At 49.4% G+C, this 20,363-nt stretch overlaps 1 protein-coding gene across 3 annotated transcripts in view; it reads right to left on the bottom strand.

The window, feature by feature from the left end:
- Positions 1–20,363, bottom strand: part of GALNT18 (polypeptide N-acetylgalactosaminyltransferase 18) — a 340,031-nt gene that overhangs the window by 159,583 nt on the left and 160,085 nt on the right. For 2 of the 3 annotated variants that reach the window (XM_082341541.1, XM_082341540.1), the window contains exon 2: positions 12,965–13,157. The exons of the other annotated variant lie outside the window; for it this stretch is intronic. In XM_082341541.1, the coding sequence (XP_082197667.1) occupies positions 12,965–13,157 (193 nt within the window). The remainder of the gene's footprint in view (positions 1–12,964; positions 13,158–20,363) is intronic. 3 annotated transcript variants of the gene reach the window in all.

Raw genomic sequence — 20,363 nt, 5'->3', positions numbered from 1 at the left:
AGGCTCCTCCTATTCCACCCTCCCTCCCCTGGATATGTGGCCCCAATTGCTCACTTTCAGTCTCCAGCAGGCTCTCAGTTCCTTTGCACTGTAATTAAGTGATCCCTCCAGGCCAAACGTCCTGACCTCCTTAAATCCTTCCTTCTTCCCCTTCTGCCCTGGGAGCCGCTCAGGGCCCTCCCAGGAACAGCCACGGTGTTTTTTCTCCACACCTCATGGCATCTAACCTAAACCTGGGTCTGTGTGAGCAGGCAGGTGAAGGGTAGGCAGGTTAAGAAAGACGAGGCGGGATAGTTTATAGGGAGAGAACATTGCAGGGGAGGGGTCACCCAGATGCTGACCCAGCTGTGCCCCGACTTGCTGCGTAATCCTGGGCAAGCCACTTCCCTGCTCTCCATATCTTGTCACAGATTAAGGGAGGTAGAAGCAATGATCAGAGGTGTCTTCTCTGTACAGTTCAGGATCTTCTATCTCACATGTGGTGAATGGAAGATGTCTCACTAAAGAAATAGTTTGCAAACTTCCCTCCTAGCCAGTGCCTGGTCGTCACCAAATGCCACAAGACGCATACATCCCCTTACCACTGTTGTGACTAGGCACAGTGACCAACTCATCCTGGTCTGCCCAGGACTCTCCCAGTTTCAACACTGAGAGTCCCAAGCACACTGGGATGGGTTGGTCATCCTATGACTAGACCACAGCTTCCTGATGGCAGGGGCAGATCTTGCTCATGACTGCATGCCCTCTGCCCGGCACTGTTCCTGGCCATCAATAGGCATTCAGCCTGCATCTCTTGAATAAACTGATAGCATCCGTTTCAAAGTCCCCAACACACACACATTCACACAGTATGATTGCTACCTTTGTTTCAACATCAAAGCAGAACTTACATGGCTGAGAGGAGAGGCCAAAAGAGGGAAGAAGAACAGCACGTCAGGTGAGATGTCTGCATACCTGCCGGTCACACTCACCATCATCACTGCCAGATACTGAACTCAGGACAGAAGCCTGCCTGCAGCGGGGCAGCCCAAGGCCTTCCAAAGAAGTTGTTCCAGACCCGAGCCCAGCAATTCTGTTCCCGAGTCCGGCCACTTCACCCACAAACCAGCACCAGCCTCTGCCCGAGGGCTGTGCCTCTCATAGTCACACACTGAGATGTTCTCCCCCAGCACCTGCATCCTCCTGGGTCTGGCCAGCACAGCCTTTGCTCCCAGAGCCTGCCGTCCCCACCTGCTCTGGTGTCTGCCTCTGTCCTCCCCTTCTCCGCTCGCCTCTCCAGAGAAGGGCCAGGGGACGTGAGAATCAGAGGAGCCACCAGGTGTAACTGGCCCTTCCCTATTTATGCTCCTTGAGAAAACCTGACTGTACCAGACCGGTCCCTTACACATTTTGAGAAGACGTACACTCTCTTGTAAAATTAACCATAAAAGTTCCCTTTTTATTTTATTCTTGTTCAAAGTTGAGCCATTTTCCACTAGAGATAAAAACAAGGCATTTCTGAGAGGGGAGTACCATGGCTGTCTAATAAGCCGGGACTGATGGTCATGACAAAGTCAACTACATCCATCTCTGCACACAGAGGTGGTGTGGGTATGGAAGCGGCTATGTAGGGAGCCTCCCAGCAGAGCTCCCTGACACGGTTTGGAGCTGTTGATGAGGCAAGTTTATATCAAAAGCCTTAGCGCTGCCACTACCTGCGAGAGGCAGGGAAGCAGTGGCAGACTAAGGAAGGCCGAGCCAGGCGCCCTGCCACTGGGTACCGCCCAGGGCAGTAGCCAGACACCCCCATATTGGACCGATGGATTCTCCCCTCCCTGTGAGTTCAGCAAATCTACGAGCTCCCGGTCCATCAGAGCATGACTCATGGAGGCTGCTTGACCTCTTCCGGAGCGCAGATCAAAGTAGAATGTGAGCTGTGGTCTGCCGGCCAATGTGTACAGGGAACCAGGTGCAACTATGCCTGGATTCTGGGAGTGGAGGAGGGACCGACCTGGACCAAACAGAGAGAAGATGACACTCCCAGGTACCCACTCCCCTGAGTGCCTGAAGCCCCTCTTTCTTCCCAGGTTTCTCCTAGAGAGGCTCTACCCTGTACCCATGGTCAGCACACAAGGGTTCAGCTGCACCATTAACCACCTAGAGCATAAACCCTGGGATCAGCAGTGCTTTCTTGTCCTTTACGGCTATCTGTGTCCTCACTCCGGCCTCCACCCCTCTACCTGTACCCACAGGACTTGCTTGATCCCCCTCTGGCCTCACTTGGGTACACTTCTGGCTTCTTCCAGAACTTTCCAGATTAGATAGGCTCCCAGTCTGCCAGCGACCCGTCTGTTGGGCTTAATGAGAGCCGAGGATGAGGGCAATATGGGGGTTCTCACTGGGCATGAGTGCAGTCAAGACTTCCACTCCCTGTGCCTGGCATCTCTATCACCATAACCTCTGGAGCTCAGAGACTGCACTGTACAGCTACCCCTACTGCCCAGGGACTCCTCGCAGGATATCTGAAAGTAACAATAGTACTAATTTCCGTTTACTGAGTGCTTATGATTTGCCATAAACCATGCTAAGAGATATACTGATGTTTTTAGTCTTTTTTTCCCCCTCTGAACTTTATTCCTTCCTACAGTCTTATATAGTAAACATTTTATCCCCATTTTACAGATGAGGGAAATAGGGCTGAGGCAGTAAGTTATCTTCCAAGGCTTACACCTGGGCTCATTTGCCTCCAAAGCCAGTACTCATAGTTCCTGCTAAACTAGGGTCTGTACCTTCTTTCCACACCCACCCAGAGATCATCTGTCCAGACACTGGTGTTGTGATAACCCAAAGACCTGGTGGAGGGAGGGGCAAAATGGAAGTCACTCCAGGTCAACTCTGATGAAAGATGGGGCAGATGTAGTGTGTCTAGTAGGATGATGTGGACTAATATGATAAAATACTACTGGGCACGTGAAGCCTAAAATTGTCTTCCTGTCCCATTGCTTCCATTGAGATAAACCCTCCCCATATATACTCCTTGTATGAAGCTGTCTGTGTCCTCTGCCAGGTGGCCTCACCATTCCGCCCACAACTCATGGGACCAGAGACTGCTTCCTGAGCCCCAAGTAGCTATCGACGGGCTGGCAGTCAGTGTACAGAGCAGTCTAGCCCAGGAGCTCTTATAGCCGGATCTCATAATATTGAAGAAGGACCAGCAACCCTATCAAGCCCTTTCTCATGGGGAGGTTGAACATGAGGTACCCTAAGAAGATGGAAGCAGAAATGATGGGGGAGGAAACAGAACACTGTCACTGAGTGAGCTGCAGATGTGGACAGTCACTGTTAGAGACACGGCACTCTAAGAGATGAACAGAGAGGATGCAGACTCGAGCCTGTCCAGGATGTCCTGAGCCACGCTGCCCTCCTCCAGAGCCTGGATACGTGGCTTCCGCTGGTGTGATTATGTGACTGTGTAGACACTGGCCTACAAAGAATCCCAGCCATCTGTGGTCATCTGAGTGAGTTCAGTGCCTTCCTCCATGAGAGCACACCTACCCCAACAAAGAAAGACCCACTGCACTTCCTGGATTGGGATTGGATCCCCCTGTTAGACTCTCACAGCCTCCTTCGTTTTTCTTATATGCTATGGCAACGTGTTTTTACATGGTTATTTAACAGACGTCAGTGTCTCCACTCGACCATAAGCTGCATGAGGTCAAGATCATATCTGCTTTGCTCACCAGGTCCCCTTTGTGCCTCACACAGTGTCCAGCACAGAGTACAAACTCAGAAAGCACCGGGTATCTGGATGAACGAACAAATGAATAAATGCTCGAATAGCAAACAGTGGAATGAATGCAGGCCCAGGAAAGCGTTGTGGGTGGGAATCCCACTGCGGCCTGACAGAATGGGAATCATGGAGTTGAACACATACTCCCTGCCTGACCACAGCAATAAGCCCAGATCATCCAATAAGCCAGAGGGTGTGCATGGAGCTAGTGGGGCTACCTAGTGTAGTCAGGGGCTTCGGGGGCCTGGCAGGAGGCCACGTCTGGCTCAGATGTGGAGGAGACAATGGACACCTGAGAACAGGAGTTTAAACAGTCTGCAAGGCAAAAGAAATGGGCCACAGCCTGATCCTGGAAGAGCATCTGACACCGGAATCACTACAGGTAAACTTCTAAGTAGATGTGATCATCAAAATGTCCAGCTTTCATCCAGAGGCAGAAGTCCTACAAACATCCTTTCAGGGGACTCTGTTGATTTAGAGAAAGGATCTGCTATGTCAAATGTAGACTGTAAGTGGAACAAGAGGGAAATGAATCAATTAAAATGTAAACAGCCAACAGGAAGCAGGTTGACCATTTGTTCCTAAAACATCTTATTAGAAATCCAGGGAAAATGGGGTCCCTGGGACTACATGGACAGCCCCCCAGGGAATAAAAGTCAGCTGGCTCTGGTGGAAAAATCACACAAGGGACCGAGCATCTCCTTGTGGGAAGTTTGTGGGTGAGCAGGCCAGGCCAGTGGCAAGGAGAGCTGAGGAACGTGGGGTAGGGGAAGGCAGGCCCGACAGGTGGGAAAAAGGAGGATGGGGCATCTTTGCTCTCCAGCAGAGCCTTGCTCCGGCCTCTGATGCCCAGAACTCTGGGGCTGGGGAGAAATCACTCTGCCCTACACTGCCTACCTGGCCCCCCTCACCCAGTGCCAGGGTGGAAGGCCTGTCCCGTGTGGCTCCTTGTCTACTTTGTGGTCCTTCTGGTACTTAAAGTCATGACCATGTCCCCCAGGCCATCTCTTTTACAAATCAGAGACCCAGATAAAAAGTAGCAAAAAGTTAAATAGCAGTTACTATGATGTCAGGCAATGTTCTAAGAGCTCTATGTATAGTACACATTCAATCTTTGTATTACCATCTCTAATTTACAGATAGGAAAACCAAGACACAGAGAGGCTAGGTAACTTGCTGGAGGTCAACCAGCTTTGTAAGTGACAGACCTGGCCTTGGATCCCAGGGAATTGGGTTCTACATATCACTCTGTAATCTAGCAAAAACTTCAGCAGTTTGTCAGGTTACTCAGTTTTTCTCCTGAGTCGTTCTCCTCTAAACATATGCCACTTTCTCTATATCCCATAAAATCCAATTCTGCAGTTGTGATCCGAGTAAAACAAAACTATTGCCTCCTCATTTTAAGACGTTAATACAGCTCAAGATTACATCAGCTTTAAGAACAACTATGTGATACTATTGGCCCATAATGTGTTTAATTAACTAGGATCCAGAAGCATTTTCCCAGATTGCTCCAGTTAAGAAGTATTTCTCCCTGTGTTTGTGTAGTCAGCATTTTTGATGCAACAGCAGAACCATTACCCAGGGTGTTGATTTTATCCCCTTTGTCCTGAGGCTGCCCTCATGGAAGTCTCATCTTTCAAAGACTTCTGGGTCATCTCCACAGAGCCAAAATCCCAAACTAGAAAAGCTCCCCTAGGCAGGGCGGGGCAAGGGGCCTGAGTAGTGTCCTGGAGACACAGACCCAGGTAAAAATACTGGCTCTGCCACATACCACTGCTGGGAGCTTGACCAAGTTTCTTAACCTTGCAAATATTCAGTATTCTCCTATATAAAATGGAAATAATAATAACTACCCCAGAGAGACGAGAGGATAAAGTTAAAGGACAACATAGACATTAAGCAGTTTGCACAGTGCCTGCCACATAAGTGAGCAAGTGGTGGCTCTTGGTGTAAATCCTTAGCCCCAGCGTAGCAACCCCCAGATGATCCAGCAATCATGTCCCAGCTCCTCACCTGAAACCACCCCCCTTCCCTGCCAGGACCAGATATATAACTTGTGGGGCTCAGTGCAAAAGGAAAATATGGTGGTCCCTGTTGAAAAGTTATTAAGAATTTTAGCACAGCAACAGCAGATCATTAAACCAAGCACAGAGCCCTTCTAGCCTTCTCAGGATGCTGTGCAAAAGGGGCCCACTGTATAGTGTCCTGATACTAATACTGCCGCTGTAAACAAGTCCTGCAAACTTGGTGACTTCAAATGACACAAATTTGTTATCTTCTGGTTCTGGAGGCCAGAAGTCTGACAAAGGTCTCACTGGGCTAAAATCAAAGTATCAGCAGAACTGCATTCCTTTCTGTAGGTTCTAGGTGATAATCTGTGAGATACTGTTCTTGCCTTTTCCAGTATCTAAAGGCTGCCCACATTCATGGCTCTTTTCCATCTTCAAAGACAGCAATGGCTGGTTGAGTCCTTCTCACATAGCCATCTCTCTGGCTTATTCTTCCACTTTCAAGTGCCCTGTGATTACATTGGGTCCAACCAGATAATTCAGGATGATCTCCTTATTTTACTCAGCTGATTAGCAACCTTAATTCCACCTGCAACCTTTATTCTCCTTTGCCATGTAACATTCCATATTCACAGGTTCCAGAGATTAGGACGTGGACACCCTTGGAAGGCCATTATCCTGCCTGCCATACACACTCACGAAGCCAGCACTGTTGACACCCAAAGTCCAGAGATCTCAGATGCCTGTCTAGAGGCTGCACCATGAAGACCCCATGGCCCCCCGATCCATACACACAAACCTGGTGACCATCCTCATAGTGGTGGCAGCAAATACCCACAGCCACCTTGGATGGACCCTAACCTGCTCCTAGGGGGACCCAGAGCCCTGGCTCCAGGCTGCATTCTTTCTCTTCTATAATCTCATCCTGCTTCTTTCCACTTGGATGTTCACACAGGGTCTCTCCAGCTCAGGACCCAGGGCTCCTTTGTGGGTGGGTATGTGTGGATCTGCCCCAGTTGCTCCCACCTGGGGCTGCAGAAAATAGTCCAATCCCCTTTACCAGCCCCTTGTGCCTCAGCCCCAGGCCTTAACCTACCAGTCAACCCAAGAGCCAGTCCACCCTCACTCCTGGGAGGGATGTGGACCTCAGGGGATGCTGGCAAGAAAGGCAACATCATTACTGATGGCTCAGGGGCCTCTGAGGATCTGCCAGCAAGAGGCAGGAAGCAATACCTGCTGGAGGCTCTGCCCTGAGCTACCTTAGAGGTAGGCCATAGAGTTGCCATGGCAATGTGACAGCCCTGAAGCCGGAGCCCACGAGCCCCTCCTTTTCCTACCCATACCCAATGCCCACTAGATTAGTGGCCCCTGTATGGAAATAATACCCACTGCCTGCAGGAAAGAATAAGGCAGGCACCGGCTGCTGCGGAGCTGGTGAGTACCAATATGCTAACTACCCCACCCGCCATCACTGGCGTGGGAGGCCCACCCTTACCTTCCTGTCCTGATCTGGCAAGCTTGCTTTAGCCCTCCACGATCCTCCTTCCCCACAATCACAACCCATTTTCTCAGTGACCTCCCTAAAGATGTCACCTCCATCCTCCCTCTCCATCCCACAGGCAAAGGACTTCCTTGATCTCTTTCTCACACCATAATTTTTCAAAAAGTTGATGTTTAATTTATATGCAGTGAAATGCACAGATCTTAAGTGTGTAGTTCGATGCGTTTTGACAAATATGTAGTCCACACCCCAATCAAGACTTGTCTTTCCCTTCTTCTCTTTTTGCCTCTGGGAGGTTATTTTGGAGGCTACAGATAGGAAGGAGCAGGTGGGACACTGGGAGGCAGGAGGAGGGACATAGAGAAAGCCATGGGGATGTTTGGAGCTTGTATCTGGGGACATGAGGGATGGAGTAAAGTCCAGCCAGACTGAGATGCAGACTTTCTCCCCTTCGATCCTGAGGCCCCGGTGTCTTTCACCCCAGGAAGCAAGAAGGCAAACCCCTGTCCAGATGTGGCAAAGGCTTCACGTGGGGTGAGGTCTAGGAGGCTCACCAGAAGAGGCAACCACTGTCCTGTCTCCCCTGGGTCTTCCCACCTGGATGGCCAAGGGGCCTGCTCTGTTCTCTTATTACAATAATGCAGGAAGAATGAATGGCACTTTGACTTCCCCGAAAGCCAAGTGTCCTGGTGCCCGGAGGAAATACGTCCTCTCTCTGCATGGATCAAAGACCCCAGATGAGGCTAATGAAACTGTGGCATTTCCAGTTCCCATGTCCTTCTGAGGCAGGAGATAGATGGGCCTCAGGCTGAGCCGCTGGAGCTTGTTCCCTGTGGACAGATACTCCAAAATAGCCAGAGCCAGAGAGGAGCTGAGCCCTGCCCAGATAAAAGATAGAGACCACATATTTCTCATTCTTGAGGTCAAGGAGACCTTCCCGACTACACATGCGCAGAAAAGATCCTTGAAGGTCAAAAAGGGAGTGATGTCAACCTATCCATAGGCTTCTTCGCTAGAATCCATCTTGGCTAAGAGATGGGCACGTGCACATGGGACGACCCTCACGTAAACCAAATAAGGACTCAGAACCAGGCAAAGCAAGATCACTGCCGAAGGAAAACCAGAAGAAATGCCCCATATAAGTGATTCAAACTACCACGAGGGTGCTACTCTCTCTCTGAGTCCACCCATGTGTGCCAATCACACGTACTCTTTTTTTCCTCCTAATAAACACTTTACTTGTTTCACTACTTTCCGTCTCTTTGTAGAAGTTTATTTCTACAAAGCTGATGGGCCAGAGCTTTGTCACTGGCCACTGGTCCCTGGTGGTCTAATGGCTAGGATTCAGCGCTCTCACTGCCGCGGCCAAACTTCAGCCTCTGGCTGGAGAACCGAAATCCTGCTTCAAGCCAAGGCCACCTGAGATGACTTCCATTTCCAGGGGAGGGTGGCCAAAACTGGTAAAGGGAGGCTCCTTGCAGACATCAACCTCCAGGTGCTGCTTCCCTGAGCAGAGGCCCCAGGAGGACTGGGCTTCCGTGGGTGTCAAGTGCAGTCCCTGACTTACTAGAAACTTGCATGGATGACTCCTTCCCAAGGAGGCAGGAGATCCTCTGCAAGTTTTCTGGTCACTTGCCTTCTGATACCATCACCTTCCACTCTGGATCCCACTACAGTGTAAGCTCCTTGAGGTTTCCCTGTCTGACGCTTTACTGGGTACCTGGCACACACTTGGTGCTCAATAAATATTTATTGGATGAATAAACTAATGAAGACTACCTAGCAACCAGTTGGATGGATTTTTTTTTCCTTCTAGTTACCTCTTGTCCTGTGTATAAGGCACTGAGCACACTTTGGCCCTCTCTCAGCCAGAAGACAAAGTGGTCAGATTACCAAGAAAGGAGACAAAATAAGGGCCCAGCCAGAGGTGATGGAAGGGAGGGTGGGGCAGAATTTGGGACACCCACTTTCTGGTCCAGGAATGAAGCCAAGGAGCATAGCATCAGGGTTAGAACTTGGCAAAGTCAAGAATACAGAGAGCAGAGTGCAGAATCCAAGGATGCCTCCAGGGGCAGAAATCCCCAAGGGCAAACAGGAAGTAAAAGGAGGAAAGTCACAGGAGCTGGGACTGAAGCAAGGTACACCTGGTGTGATTCTTCTAGAGACCGTCCTCAGCATGGGGCTTCCTCTCCAGATGCTCCCTGTACCCCTACCCACCTTGCTCTAAAACCCAACATTTGCCATAGCTGAGGTTTCACTCTATGCCCTGGTAACAGGTTTGAGGTTCACTAAAACAATTTTTCCACTTCCTGAACCAGATAGGCCAATCAGCTCCATGCTATACATTGTTAAAGCAGGCCCCATCCCCACTAGAATGACACAAATGGGCACCTCAAGGCAGTGAAACACAGTGACGGTTACAAGCGCAAATTCTATTGCCAGACGGCCTGAGTTCAAATCCCACTTCTGCCACTAGTGACCTTGGGCAGATTACATAATCTCTCTGCGCCTCAGTTTCCTCTTCTGTAAAATGGAGACTAATAATAATACTATGAAATAGTAAGAAATACATATATTGATCTCTGCCCCCAGTTCCTGACAATATTTATTATTAGTCTTAGACTAATAATAATACTGTGAAATAGTAAGAAATACATATATTGATCTCTGCCTCCAGTTCCTGACAATATTTATTTAGTCTTTGACCCAAAGCCCCTAAATCCTTTGTAATTTACTGAGTGAAAGGAGTGTCTGACACAGAGGTCCCAAATCCTTTGGAATTTCCTGGGTGATCGGAGTATCTCTTTTTTTCTCAAAACAGATAACTTTTTATTGAATTATAGTTGATTTACAATGTTGTGTTAGTTTCAGGTGTACAGTAAAGTGATTTAATTATACATATATGTATATATCTATTCTTTTTCAGATTCTTTTCCATTATAGGTTATTATAAAATATTGAATATAGTTCCCTGTGCTATACAGTAGGCCCTTGTTGTTTATCTATTTTATATATAGTAGTGTGTATCTGTTAATCCTAAACTCCTAATTTATCCCTCCCCCCTCTTTCCCCTTTGGTAACCATACATTTGTTTTCTATGTCTGTGAATCTATTTCTGTTTTATAAATAACTTCATTTGTATTTTTTTTTAGATTTCACATATAAGTGATATCATATGATATCTGTCTTTCTCTGACTTATTTCACTTAGTATGATAATCTCTAGGTCCATCCATGTTGCTGCAAATGGCATTACTTCATTCATATATATATGTGTGTGTAGATATATATATAGACACACCACATCTTTTTATCCATTCATCTGTCGATGGACGTTTAGATTGCTTCCATTACTTGACTACCATAAATAGTGCTGCTATGAACATCAGGATGCATGTATCTTTTTGAATTAGAGTTTTCATCTTTTCCAGATGTATGCCCAGGGGTGGGATTGCTGGGTCATATGGTAGTTCTATTTTTAGTTTTTTAAGGAACCTCCATACTGTTCTCCATAGTGGCTGCACCAATTTACATCCCCACCAGTAGTGTAGGAGGGTTCCCTTTTCTCCACACCCTCTCCAGCATTCATTATTTATAGACTTTTTGATGATGGCCATTCTGACTGGTGTGAGGTGATACCTCATTTTAGTTTTGATTTGCATTTCTCTAATGATTAGCTATGTTGAGCATCTGTCCTGTGCCTGTTGGCCATCTGTATGTCTTCTTCGGAGAAATGTCTATTTAGGTCTTCTGCCCAGGTCAGAGTATCTTTTGATCTAATGAGGAAGATTCTTGGCAGGCTCCTGAATGAGGGTTGGTCACCAGAAAGACCAAGCCATGATTAGAAGTTTGGGACTTTCAGTCCTACCCCCCATTCTCTGGAGAGAGGGGAGAGGCTGGAAAATAAGTTAATAATCAATCATGCCTACGTAATGATGCCTCCATAAAAATCCCTAAAATATGGAATTCAGAGAGCATCCAGGTTGGTGAGCACATCCACATGTTGGGAGGGTGCTGCACCCCCAACTCCACAGGGACAGAAGCTCCTGAGGTTGGGACCCTTCCAGACCTCACTCTATGTCTCTCTCCATGTGGCTCTCTTCCCATGGAGCCCGACACAGGGTAAAAGTCACATACCTTGCAACAGTTAACAGAGCCCTTCTCTGCAATTCTTAACCTGGGCTGTGCATGGGAATCACCTGAGAACTCTAAACAACATGGGCACTGAGTTCCACCTCTGGAAACTCTTGCCCAATTGGTCTAGGGTAGAGCCTGGTATCAGGATTATTTTAAAGCTCCCAGAGGAGTTGAATGTGTAGGCAAGTTTGAGAACTACCAACCCCCCACCCCGACTTGATCTGCTTCCTGTTGCCCCTCTGATCTCATCTCCAACTACTGCCTTCTAGCTTGCTCTGTTCCAGCCACAAGGACCTCCTTCCTTTTCTTCAAACATGCCAGGCACATGTTGACCTCAGGAACTTTGCACATGCTGGTCCCTCTGCCCAGAAAGTTTTTCCCCTGAGTATCCACATGGCTCACTTCCTCATCTCCTCTAGGTCTTTGCTCAAATGTCACCTTCTTAGTGAGGCCTTCTCTGACCATCTCATTAAAAATTCAACCCCTCCTCCTATTCCAGGCTGTTCCGATCTCCCTCTTCCACCTTACATTTCCCCACAGTACTTACTACTATCTAACCTGCTACATAGGTGACTTTGCTTTATTATCTGTCCTCACCTAACTAGAATAGAACACAAGCTCCCCGAGGGTAAGGATTCCTGTTTTGTTCACTGCTCTATCTCTGGGTCTAGACTATTCTGTCACATAATAAGTGCTCAATAAATATCCTTTAAATGAACATATACTCTTCTCTCCCCTTGTAGATCCTCAGCTGCTCTTTCATCCCTAGAGCCCAGCCAAGTTCTCCTGGGCCAAGAAAAACCACACCCAACTAAATGGCATACATCAGGTACTCAATAAATGTCTATGAAACTGAACTGAACTCTCCTTCCCAAAGAATATAGCCCCCAAGCCCAGCAGCAAGATCTTTTCTGAAAACTCCAGATATAAGCTCACTGTGGTTTGCAGCTTTAAGAAAATTTTAAAAATAAGGGGAAAGTGGGGAAAAGAAGGCGTTGGTGGGGAGCTCACAAAAGTTAATGAGATTTTCTCAGCTACGGTACATGCCCACATTTTTAATAATTTAGGAGTAATAAAAATTCTAACTGAACCTTAAAGGAACATCTTCTGTAACGAAGAGAGAAGTCAAGACAGACTTCTCTGTTGGGTGTAATGACTTGTTAGCCTCAGAAGATGGATGTACTTTAAAAAACTAATTTACAGAAAAAAAATAGTTGTTCATAAAAATGCAACTGATTGGGTTAAAATGACTTATTAACAGGAATGCCAGATGATTCTCGTTCCCTTAAGGATTAAATTAGGTTGTTAATCCTCCAAATTTCTAATGGGAGAAAGCCTTCCCCCTGCTTAGCAGATGGAGAAAGTGAGGCTGGGGGAGTAGGGAGAGAGTGACTTGCCTGATGCAGGCCAAGGGGGCAGACCCTGACTGAAGCCGGGAAGAGACCCAGGAGTCCAGACACCAAGTCCTAGCTCTGTCCCCAGCACTGTGGTGACCCCACCTCCCCACTTGCAGGTCAACAAGGGCCCGGCCACTAACTCTGCTCACCCACTGGGTCTGAGGTCAGGCAGGGGCCGGTCGAGGGGTAGGCGGTCACTGAGGTAGGCATTGTAGCCGTAGTACTGGAACTGCTTCAGGGCCACACGCCGGCCTTCGGGGCTGAGCTCCTGGCCCCAGTGTGCAAACAGAGAGGAGTCTGTGAAGGGCTCAGCCTCTGCCTCCTCAGGTTTGGCGGGGGCCTCTGGAGAAAGAAGGGATAAGGAGACAGTGGGTCAGAGTGCACCCCTGCATATACCATGACAACCCCTTTCCCTTCCTCACCATTGCCTTGGGTAAAACAATCTTAGCCCCAACTTTGGGGGTGGGGGAAGGGAGACTAGAATCTTCATGCTTCCGCAAACTCATTTATCCATCCATTCATCCATTCACCCACCCAACAACCACTAGCGCAACGGATATAGAAATATACCCAACAGGGTCTGCTGGCAAGCCAATGGGTGTGATCCTGATGCCCCATGGCTTTTCAGTTAGAACCTTCTCCTTTCCCAGTCTGCCTTCTCATCAGAGATGCCGGTCCCAGCCCGCGAATGGGACTTCTGCTTCTCTTTCCCCAGATCGCACCCCCATTCCCTGCCAGCTCTGAACCTGTCCCACACCCAGGTCCCCGAGCTGGGCATCTGCTCCCCTGCCCAGTTCTTGCCAGTCCACCTCTGTCTCCACTGTCTGGTCCTGCTGTGAGTTTCCTGGTCCCACCGTATGACATTCACCTGACTGCAAGGACCCTCGGCCAGACTGCCTCCTGCTGCTTCAGGCTCTGCTCACCAGGATAGGGAATCGTTGGCACAGGGGACAGCCATACCATCCCCAAACCTCCACGCGCTCTGGGCACTGCTCATTGGACCCCTGGTAGACTTTGTGGGGGGCAGTGCTCACACCAGGTCAAGAAGAGCTCATCGTTTTCCTGGAAGCTTCCAAGAAAAATGGAAGAGGCATTATTACCTATAAGAGCAGAGGCTTGGATTCAAATAAATCCCTGCTCCACCGTTCACTGGCTACATGACCACAAGCAAACACTCAACCTCTCGACGCCTTGATTTCCCCACCTGTAATGTGGGAATAATAATACCCACCCACCACCCCCAAGATCTGTGAGGATTACCTACAATCATGTATATAAAACACTTGTCTCAGAATAAGTGCAAAACAAATGGTAATCAGGGTTGCTGTAACAAGAGGAGCCTGGAGGGTCATTTAAGTCCTTCTTTTATGGCGATAATGGGTAGGTCTTGCCAGGACATAGGCTGACAGGTCAAGACTATGGAATTCGTTCCCAGGGGCAGGTAGTCAGGCCCACCATTCAAGGTCAGCAATCAGAAAAACTGGACAGAGATGCCAAGGTCACTGGACGGCGCCTTCCCTGCTCATAAACATGATGTAAGAGACAGAGTCAGGAGCCTGGAATGAGACAGGGACCAGGAGGAAGCAGAAGGGGGGTTAGGAACAGGAGAGGCAGGCTTGGGACACTTGCCAAAGTCCCCTCAGCTGTCTGTATGGAGCCAGTAGGTGCATGCACACCTATGCCAGGTAACTTAAAGGTACAGGCTGAGACAGGCCAGGGGCTATAGGGTTCCATGGTCTTCAAGGTTGGAGAGCTCAGAGCTGCAGACCACAGCTCTTACCACCACTTCCTCCTGACAGACTCTTGGAAGAGCCAGTCTGGTAAGGGGAGGAGACCTAGGAGTAAGAGGAGGACCCTTCCAGCACCTAGGAAGGGGTGCTGCAGGGGGAGGAGCCCCCATCACCGGAGGTGCACAGAGGGTGTCATGCACAGAAGGGAGCTGTTGTAGCTCCCTGCAAATTAGAGAGCCGGAGATTCTGAAAGCAGAGCGAGCATGCCGATGCCAGAGACCTTAGTCAGAGAGATGCCAAAACGTGTGTAAATGGAGCTGGGACTCACAGGCGCTGGGTGAACATGTGTATGCACCTCTCCTCTTCGGGGGCCATGTCCTTGGGACATACCCCACACTGGAGATCCGTGTAACTCCTGGGATAACTATCACAGCTAGCACTTGCTGAGTGTCTACCATGAGTCAGGCTCTGCCATAAGCATTTTTCACATATCGACTCAACTCACCCTACCAGGTGGGAAGTGCTACTGTCTCCATTTTACAGATAATGAAGGTGAGGCACAGAGAGGATGGGAAACTTGCCCCAGTTCACTCAGAAGGAAGTGCAGTAGCTGAGATGCAATCTCAGGATGTCTGTCCCCCAAGGCAGTAGTCCTAACCACTAAGCTACACTGCCTCTACAGAGCAAAGGGCTGGATAGAGGTGAATTCCAAAGACAAACATGACCTTTCATCTCAGTTACCAATTTTCCTTAAAGATACAGAAGGAAACTCAGATATGTTAAACATATTAGGACATATTAAAGAGTAAAATGCAAACTACATGTGCATTTCTATGACAAAGCCAGGGCTTTCAGGACCGTGGTGCTGCTCAAAGCTCCAATCCAGAACTCAGGCTGCCTTCGGCCCCCCAACTAGGTACGCTTGAAGGGAAACACGGGGCTCGCCTGATCTTGAAAGTCCTTGTTATCTCTCAAAAGATGGATGACTCACTCATTTGGAATGGGGGGTAGTAAAAATCTAAATCAGTGAATCAACTGAATCATATAATATTTAACAGAAATGGAGTTTTACTGCTCTCACATACCTAAATGGATATCACCAAGTAAAATGAGATCAGTTAATGAAAAAATTGTAATTCACAATTAGGCCAGTGTTTCATAAAAATGGATTATAAACATATTAAAGTCCTGGGTTCCACCACATGCTCCTGTCTTTTTACTCAGTGTGCGTACAAATGACAACAAACTTGAAAGCAGTGGGTCCTGAATAATGAGTCAGGGGCGAGACAATGGGAAGAGGTATATTTGTTGAATTTCTGCCTGAGCCAAGCACGGTGCTAGCTGATGTCCTTACCCAAGGTTATCTCTGTCATGCTCACGGGTGTGGACTCCATGAGAACAGGATGACCTCTGTCTTGTTCCCTGCTGTATCTTTGGCTCCCAGCACAGTACGTGGCTCTTACAAGGGGCTCAGTGCATCATTTTAAAATAAATCAGTTAATAAGTACCCCATAGTGGTTAGTTATTAGAGGAAACCAAAGATGAAGATGTTAAATGACTCATCTGAGGTCACCCAGTTTGTCAAGGGCATTGAAACTTTCCTCTGCATCATGAGTGGCAAACTATGGTCTGAGGACCAAATCTGGCCCACCATCTGTTATGTAAATAAAGCTTTATTGGAACACATCACATTCACTTGCTTACATATTAGCTATAGCTGCTTTAGAGCTACAAAGGCAGAGTGCGTATGACAGAGACCATATGGCTTGCAAAGTGGAAAATATGTACTTTCTGGCCCTTTAAGAAAAAGTATACTGACCCCCTGCTCTACACCTTACATTTGACATCTCTTAGGTAAGGAGGCTTTGCCTCTGCTAATACATTTATTTTGTTTCCTTAAGAGCACTGGCTGTAGAGACAGAATCCATACTCCAGCTCGACCATTTACCAGTTCAGTCTAGCTTATCTGCACTTTAGTTCCTCATCTGTTAAGTGGAATGGATACTAAAAGTACCTTCTTCATAGGCTATTGGAGTGTATTCAATGAGATGGTCCATGTAAGGAGCTTAGCACAGTGCCCGGCACATAATCAATGTTAGCTCAGTGAGCATCAGAGGCTAAGGACCCACACAGCCTCACAGCCCACCGGGGTGGCTCTTCCACTGACACTTCTTGAGTTCAGATCAAAAAGAGGAATGGCCTTGCCCTGAGGTCCCAGCTCTGGAAGATGCTGCCGCTGTGTAGCCCCCAGATGAAGGGTCTCCATGTCTACAGAGAGTGGCCTCCCCTTAACCAGTCCTAGACCCAACTCCCCTCACTCTCCACTAAGAAAGCAGACCTACAAGGAGGACCATGTCTGACGCAGCTGGAGCGGTAAAGAGGCCCCAGGCAAGAGCATCGGCTGGGTCCTCCGCAGGGGGCCAGGGGTGTCTGGACACATCTGGTGAGGGGCTAGACCCACGGATGTCTCTCACCCAGGGATGAGACCCGCCCCCACCCCCAGGAGGAGATGCAGGCTGTGGCCCCTGCTGGGGTTCAGACCTACTCAGCCAGGCCTGACAAACTGAGGGGGTGACCAGAGAGAGGTGTCTATGCCGGGGGCTGAGGGCCCCCAAGGGAAGAGGTCATTCATAGCACAGTGAACTCAGTCTGGCGGCCGAGCCAGAGTGTTTGGAGGGTCCTTAGTACAGCACAGAGGCTGTGGTCCCAGCCCATTCCTCACCCGGCCCTGGCGCTTGTCTGTGTCCTACGGCGAAGAGGCTGAGAGGGAACGCTGAAGGGCCATTTCACCAGACGGCCACACACGGGGCCCAAGCGGCGCCTGTGTAACGCCAGGCAGGGGAGCTATTCCTCTGCCTTCCCTGACTCACCACGAACAACCACGTGGTGTGGGCAGGAAGGGAGCCCCAGTGGGGCCTGAGGAAACCCATCGGCTGGGGAGATACTGCCATGCTATGCCCCTCTCTGCTCGGGACCTCCCATGGCCAACTGTCTCCCTCAGCCTCTGGACAGATGGCTCTACAGAGCAGAAACTGGAGAACAAGAACCAGAGCTGTCAGGGTCCCAGCAGGCCTGGGACGGCCAGTGGATGGGGAAGGAAGAACAACAGTTCTTACACTGCACTTACAGTGCAGGCTGTAAGTTTGAAAGGCCCCGGATTGGCCATATGATTTGGAAATAGTTTATGAACCTACAAGCACGTATGCCAAAGTGCCACCTACTAACCATCCCCAAAGGTGCTGTCCAAAGTGGCAAAGTGCCACTCAAAAATGATTTGAGGTCCACTGAGGAGGGGACTACAGACTAATCTTGGGTGTTTGCTGCAAAACCTTTGCCCCTGGAGCTGATCCCCTCATACACTGTACCCCAATTCCATTGCACTGGCCCTGCCAGGTGGTGAGGCCAGGCCATCGTAGTGGCCCTGTGATATAGGTTCTATCATTCACATCATAGATGAGAGGAAACTGCAGGTCAGAGATGTAAAAGAACTTGACGCTGAAACCATACTCCTGATGGTGGCCCTGCCTCCACATCGTGGGCTAGATACACGGTCTGGCTTGAGGACTGGAGAAACTTCAGGTCCCGGGACGCTGCTCAGTTGGTCTGCAATGGTTCACAGCAGTTGTTAAACCACAGAGATACCTTCACAGCGCTGGCAAACAGCTGCTTCCCAGAGTCCCTCCGGGCGGCCCTCTAACCCCAGCTGCTCTGGCCCTTTTCTCGGAATGATCCAGATCTTTCCACCAGCCAGCAACTGAAAGGTGTATGACCGGCCCGCCCAGGCGCCCCGGGATACTGCTCCACGCTGTGACCAGCATTCATGCACATTGGTTAGCGTCTGTGCCTGGCTGGTTAAGTACAATTTGACTATTACTTGCTCGAGCCCTTCCTGTGGAGGCCCCTGTGAGAAAGAATTATGGGTTTCTGGAGACCTTTCACTCAGCTCATCCGTTCCCCATGTTAGTGCCTGGGCGCCACTGTGCATGACCTGTTTTCCAGAAAGTTCTGCCAGTGATCACAGAGGGCATCCAGGAAATGCCACAATATGGTCTCAGAGATATGCCCACAGTGCTTGACATGCAGCCCACTAATGAGAGCAGAGAATTACAGATTCAGGTCCTGACAGCTTCCATGCTAATTCACTGAGACAGGAGGGAAGTGGGGCAGGAAAGCAGCTTGCGAAGCTTTGAGCAATTAATGCACCCAAGGCCGCAGGGCTGAGCACTGAGCCCAGGCTCACCAGGCAGGCACGATGAGCACGTCTGGAGACCCAGCCAAGCCTGTGAGGCTCCTGAAGCCGCTGTGCTGAAAGCAGGAGGAGTACCTGCGTGAGGGCAGCTGTTTCAGGGAGCAGCCCGAACGAGGGCTCGCCCAGCTGCTTTTGCTCCAGAGTCTGGGCGGTGCTGAGACTGCACAATGGAGTGGAAAGAAAATGGGTTTGGGAGTGAAACAAGACATTGTGATGCTGCCCAGTCCCACCCACTTCTGACCCCCTGTCCCCTCTAGGACCACGTTCCTGGAGATCCCCACCTTTTGAAGCTGAGCCATTTTGTCAGCTCCTGTCATGCACTTCAGTGGAAACTCTGAGGTGCTGGTGACTTTTTTTTGGAGGAGCTGCAGGAGAGGCTGTAGCCCAGATCCCTCCTAAAGCAAAAACCCAGCACCTGGCTCTGCCCTTGGATTTTAGGGTGAATCCTAAAATAGCAACAGAAGGGGTTCCATTGCATGATTGTTGCTGGAGGTCAAAGTGATTTGGGGCTGGACAGCAGGACTGGCCAAGCTCTACCGAGGGGACAGACAGAGCCACCTAGGACGTGGCTCACACGGCTGAGGACCCTTAGCCCGCTGCCCACGCTGGACTGTGTGCTCATTGGAAGTGGCAGCTCTGCTTCTGGTCCCTCTGTATGGGCGCCTTTAGGACTATTACCCCAGGAAAGCAGTGGAGCCCTCTTGTTTCTTATGGTTTTTCTCGGTTTCCTGTATGCCCCTCTTTCAGGCAGAGCTAAGAAGGCTTTGAGGGTGGCTGGGGAGGGGGCCTCCCTCCGCCCTGCAGCCAGCGTTGCAGCCAGTGCTATTTTGGTTTCTGAAGCTTTGGTGTTTGGTGGTGAGATCCAGAGCCCAGGAGCAGGGAGGTGGGAGGAAGCAGGACAGCCAGGCCGGTGTCCCCGGTAAACTGCCTGCCACGTGCACTGGGGCCTTAGGTCTAAGTCCATCCGGGGGACAGGCACAGACTGTCCTGTCTCCTGGTCCTCCTCCAGGAGTGTCCTGGGGACCTCCTCTCACCCCACAACTGGGTCTGCTCTTCACGCTTTCTGGACAAGCTCCACAGCCCAGCCCTGCGAGTCTCCATTTCCTTCACTGTGAAACAGGAACAGACCGCCAGGCTTCTGGGGAGAACCACTGTGAAGTCAGCTTTTGGAAGGATGAAGGCTAAGCGTTAAATAATAGAGCCAGCAGTGCTGAATAGCCCAGATAAGAATTCTTAAAAGCTGTTGCCTTTCCTTCCATTCCTTTTATTTTTTTAATAGCTTTATTGGGGTGCAATTTACATACCATAAAATTCACCCTTTTCAAAAGTACAATTCAATGATTTTCAGAAAAGTTTTCTCCCGTTCTTGAGATGTCTTGTTGCATGCTTTATTTGGGGTTAAAAAGAAAAGGGCTAATTGAATATCCAGAAAGGTACGTTTGCATCACTTGCCTGCTGGCTTCCCGCTGATGATGAGGGACCATTGTTCTCACTAAAGAGCCTGATGCCTGGGCCCCGCCAGCCCCAGAAGCCCAGGCAGCAGCGTCTGCAGAGCATCAAAGCCCGTTC

This window comes from Balaenoptera borealis, assembly GCF_965194805.1.
Source record: "Balaenoptera borealis genome assembly, chromosome: 11".
In the NCBI taxonomy this organism is placed as follows: domain Eukaryota; kingdom Metazoa; phylum Chordata; class Mammalia; order Artiodactyla; family Balaenopteridae; genus Balaenoptera; species Balaenoptera borealis.
This window is presented reverse-complemented; position numbering and strand designations above follow the sequence as displayed.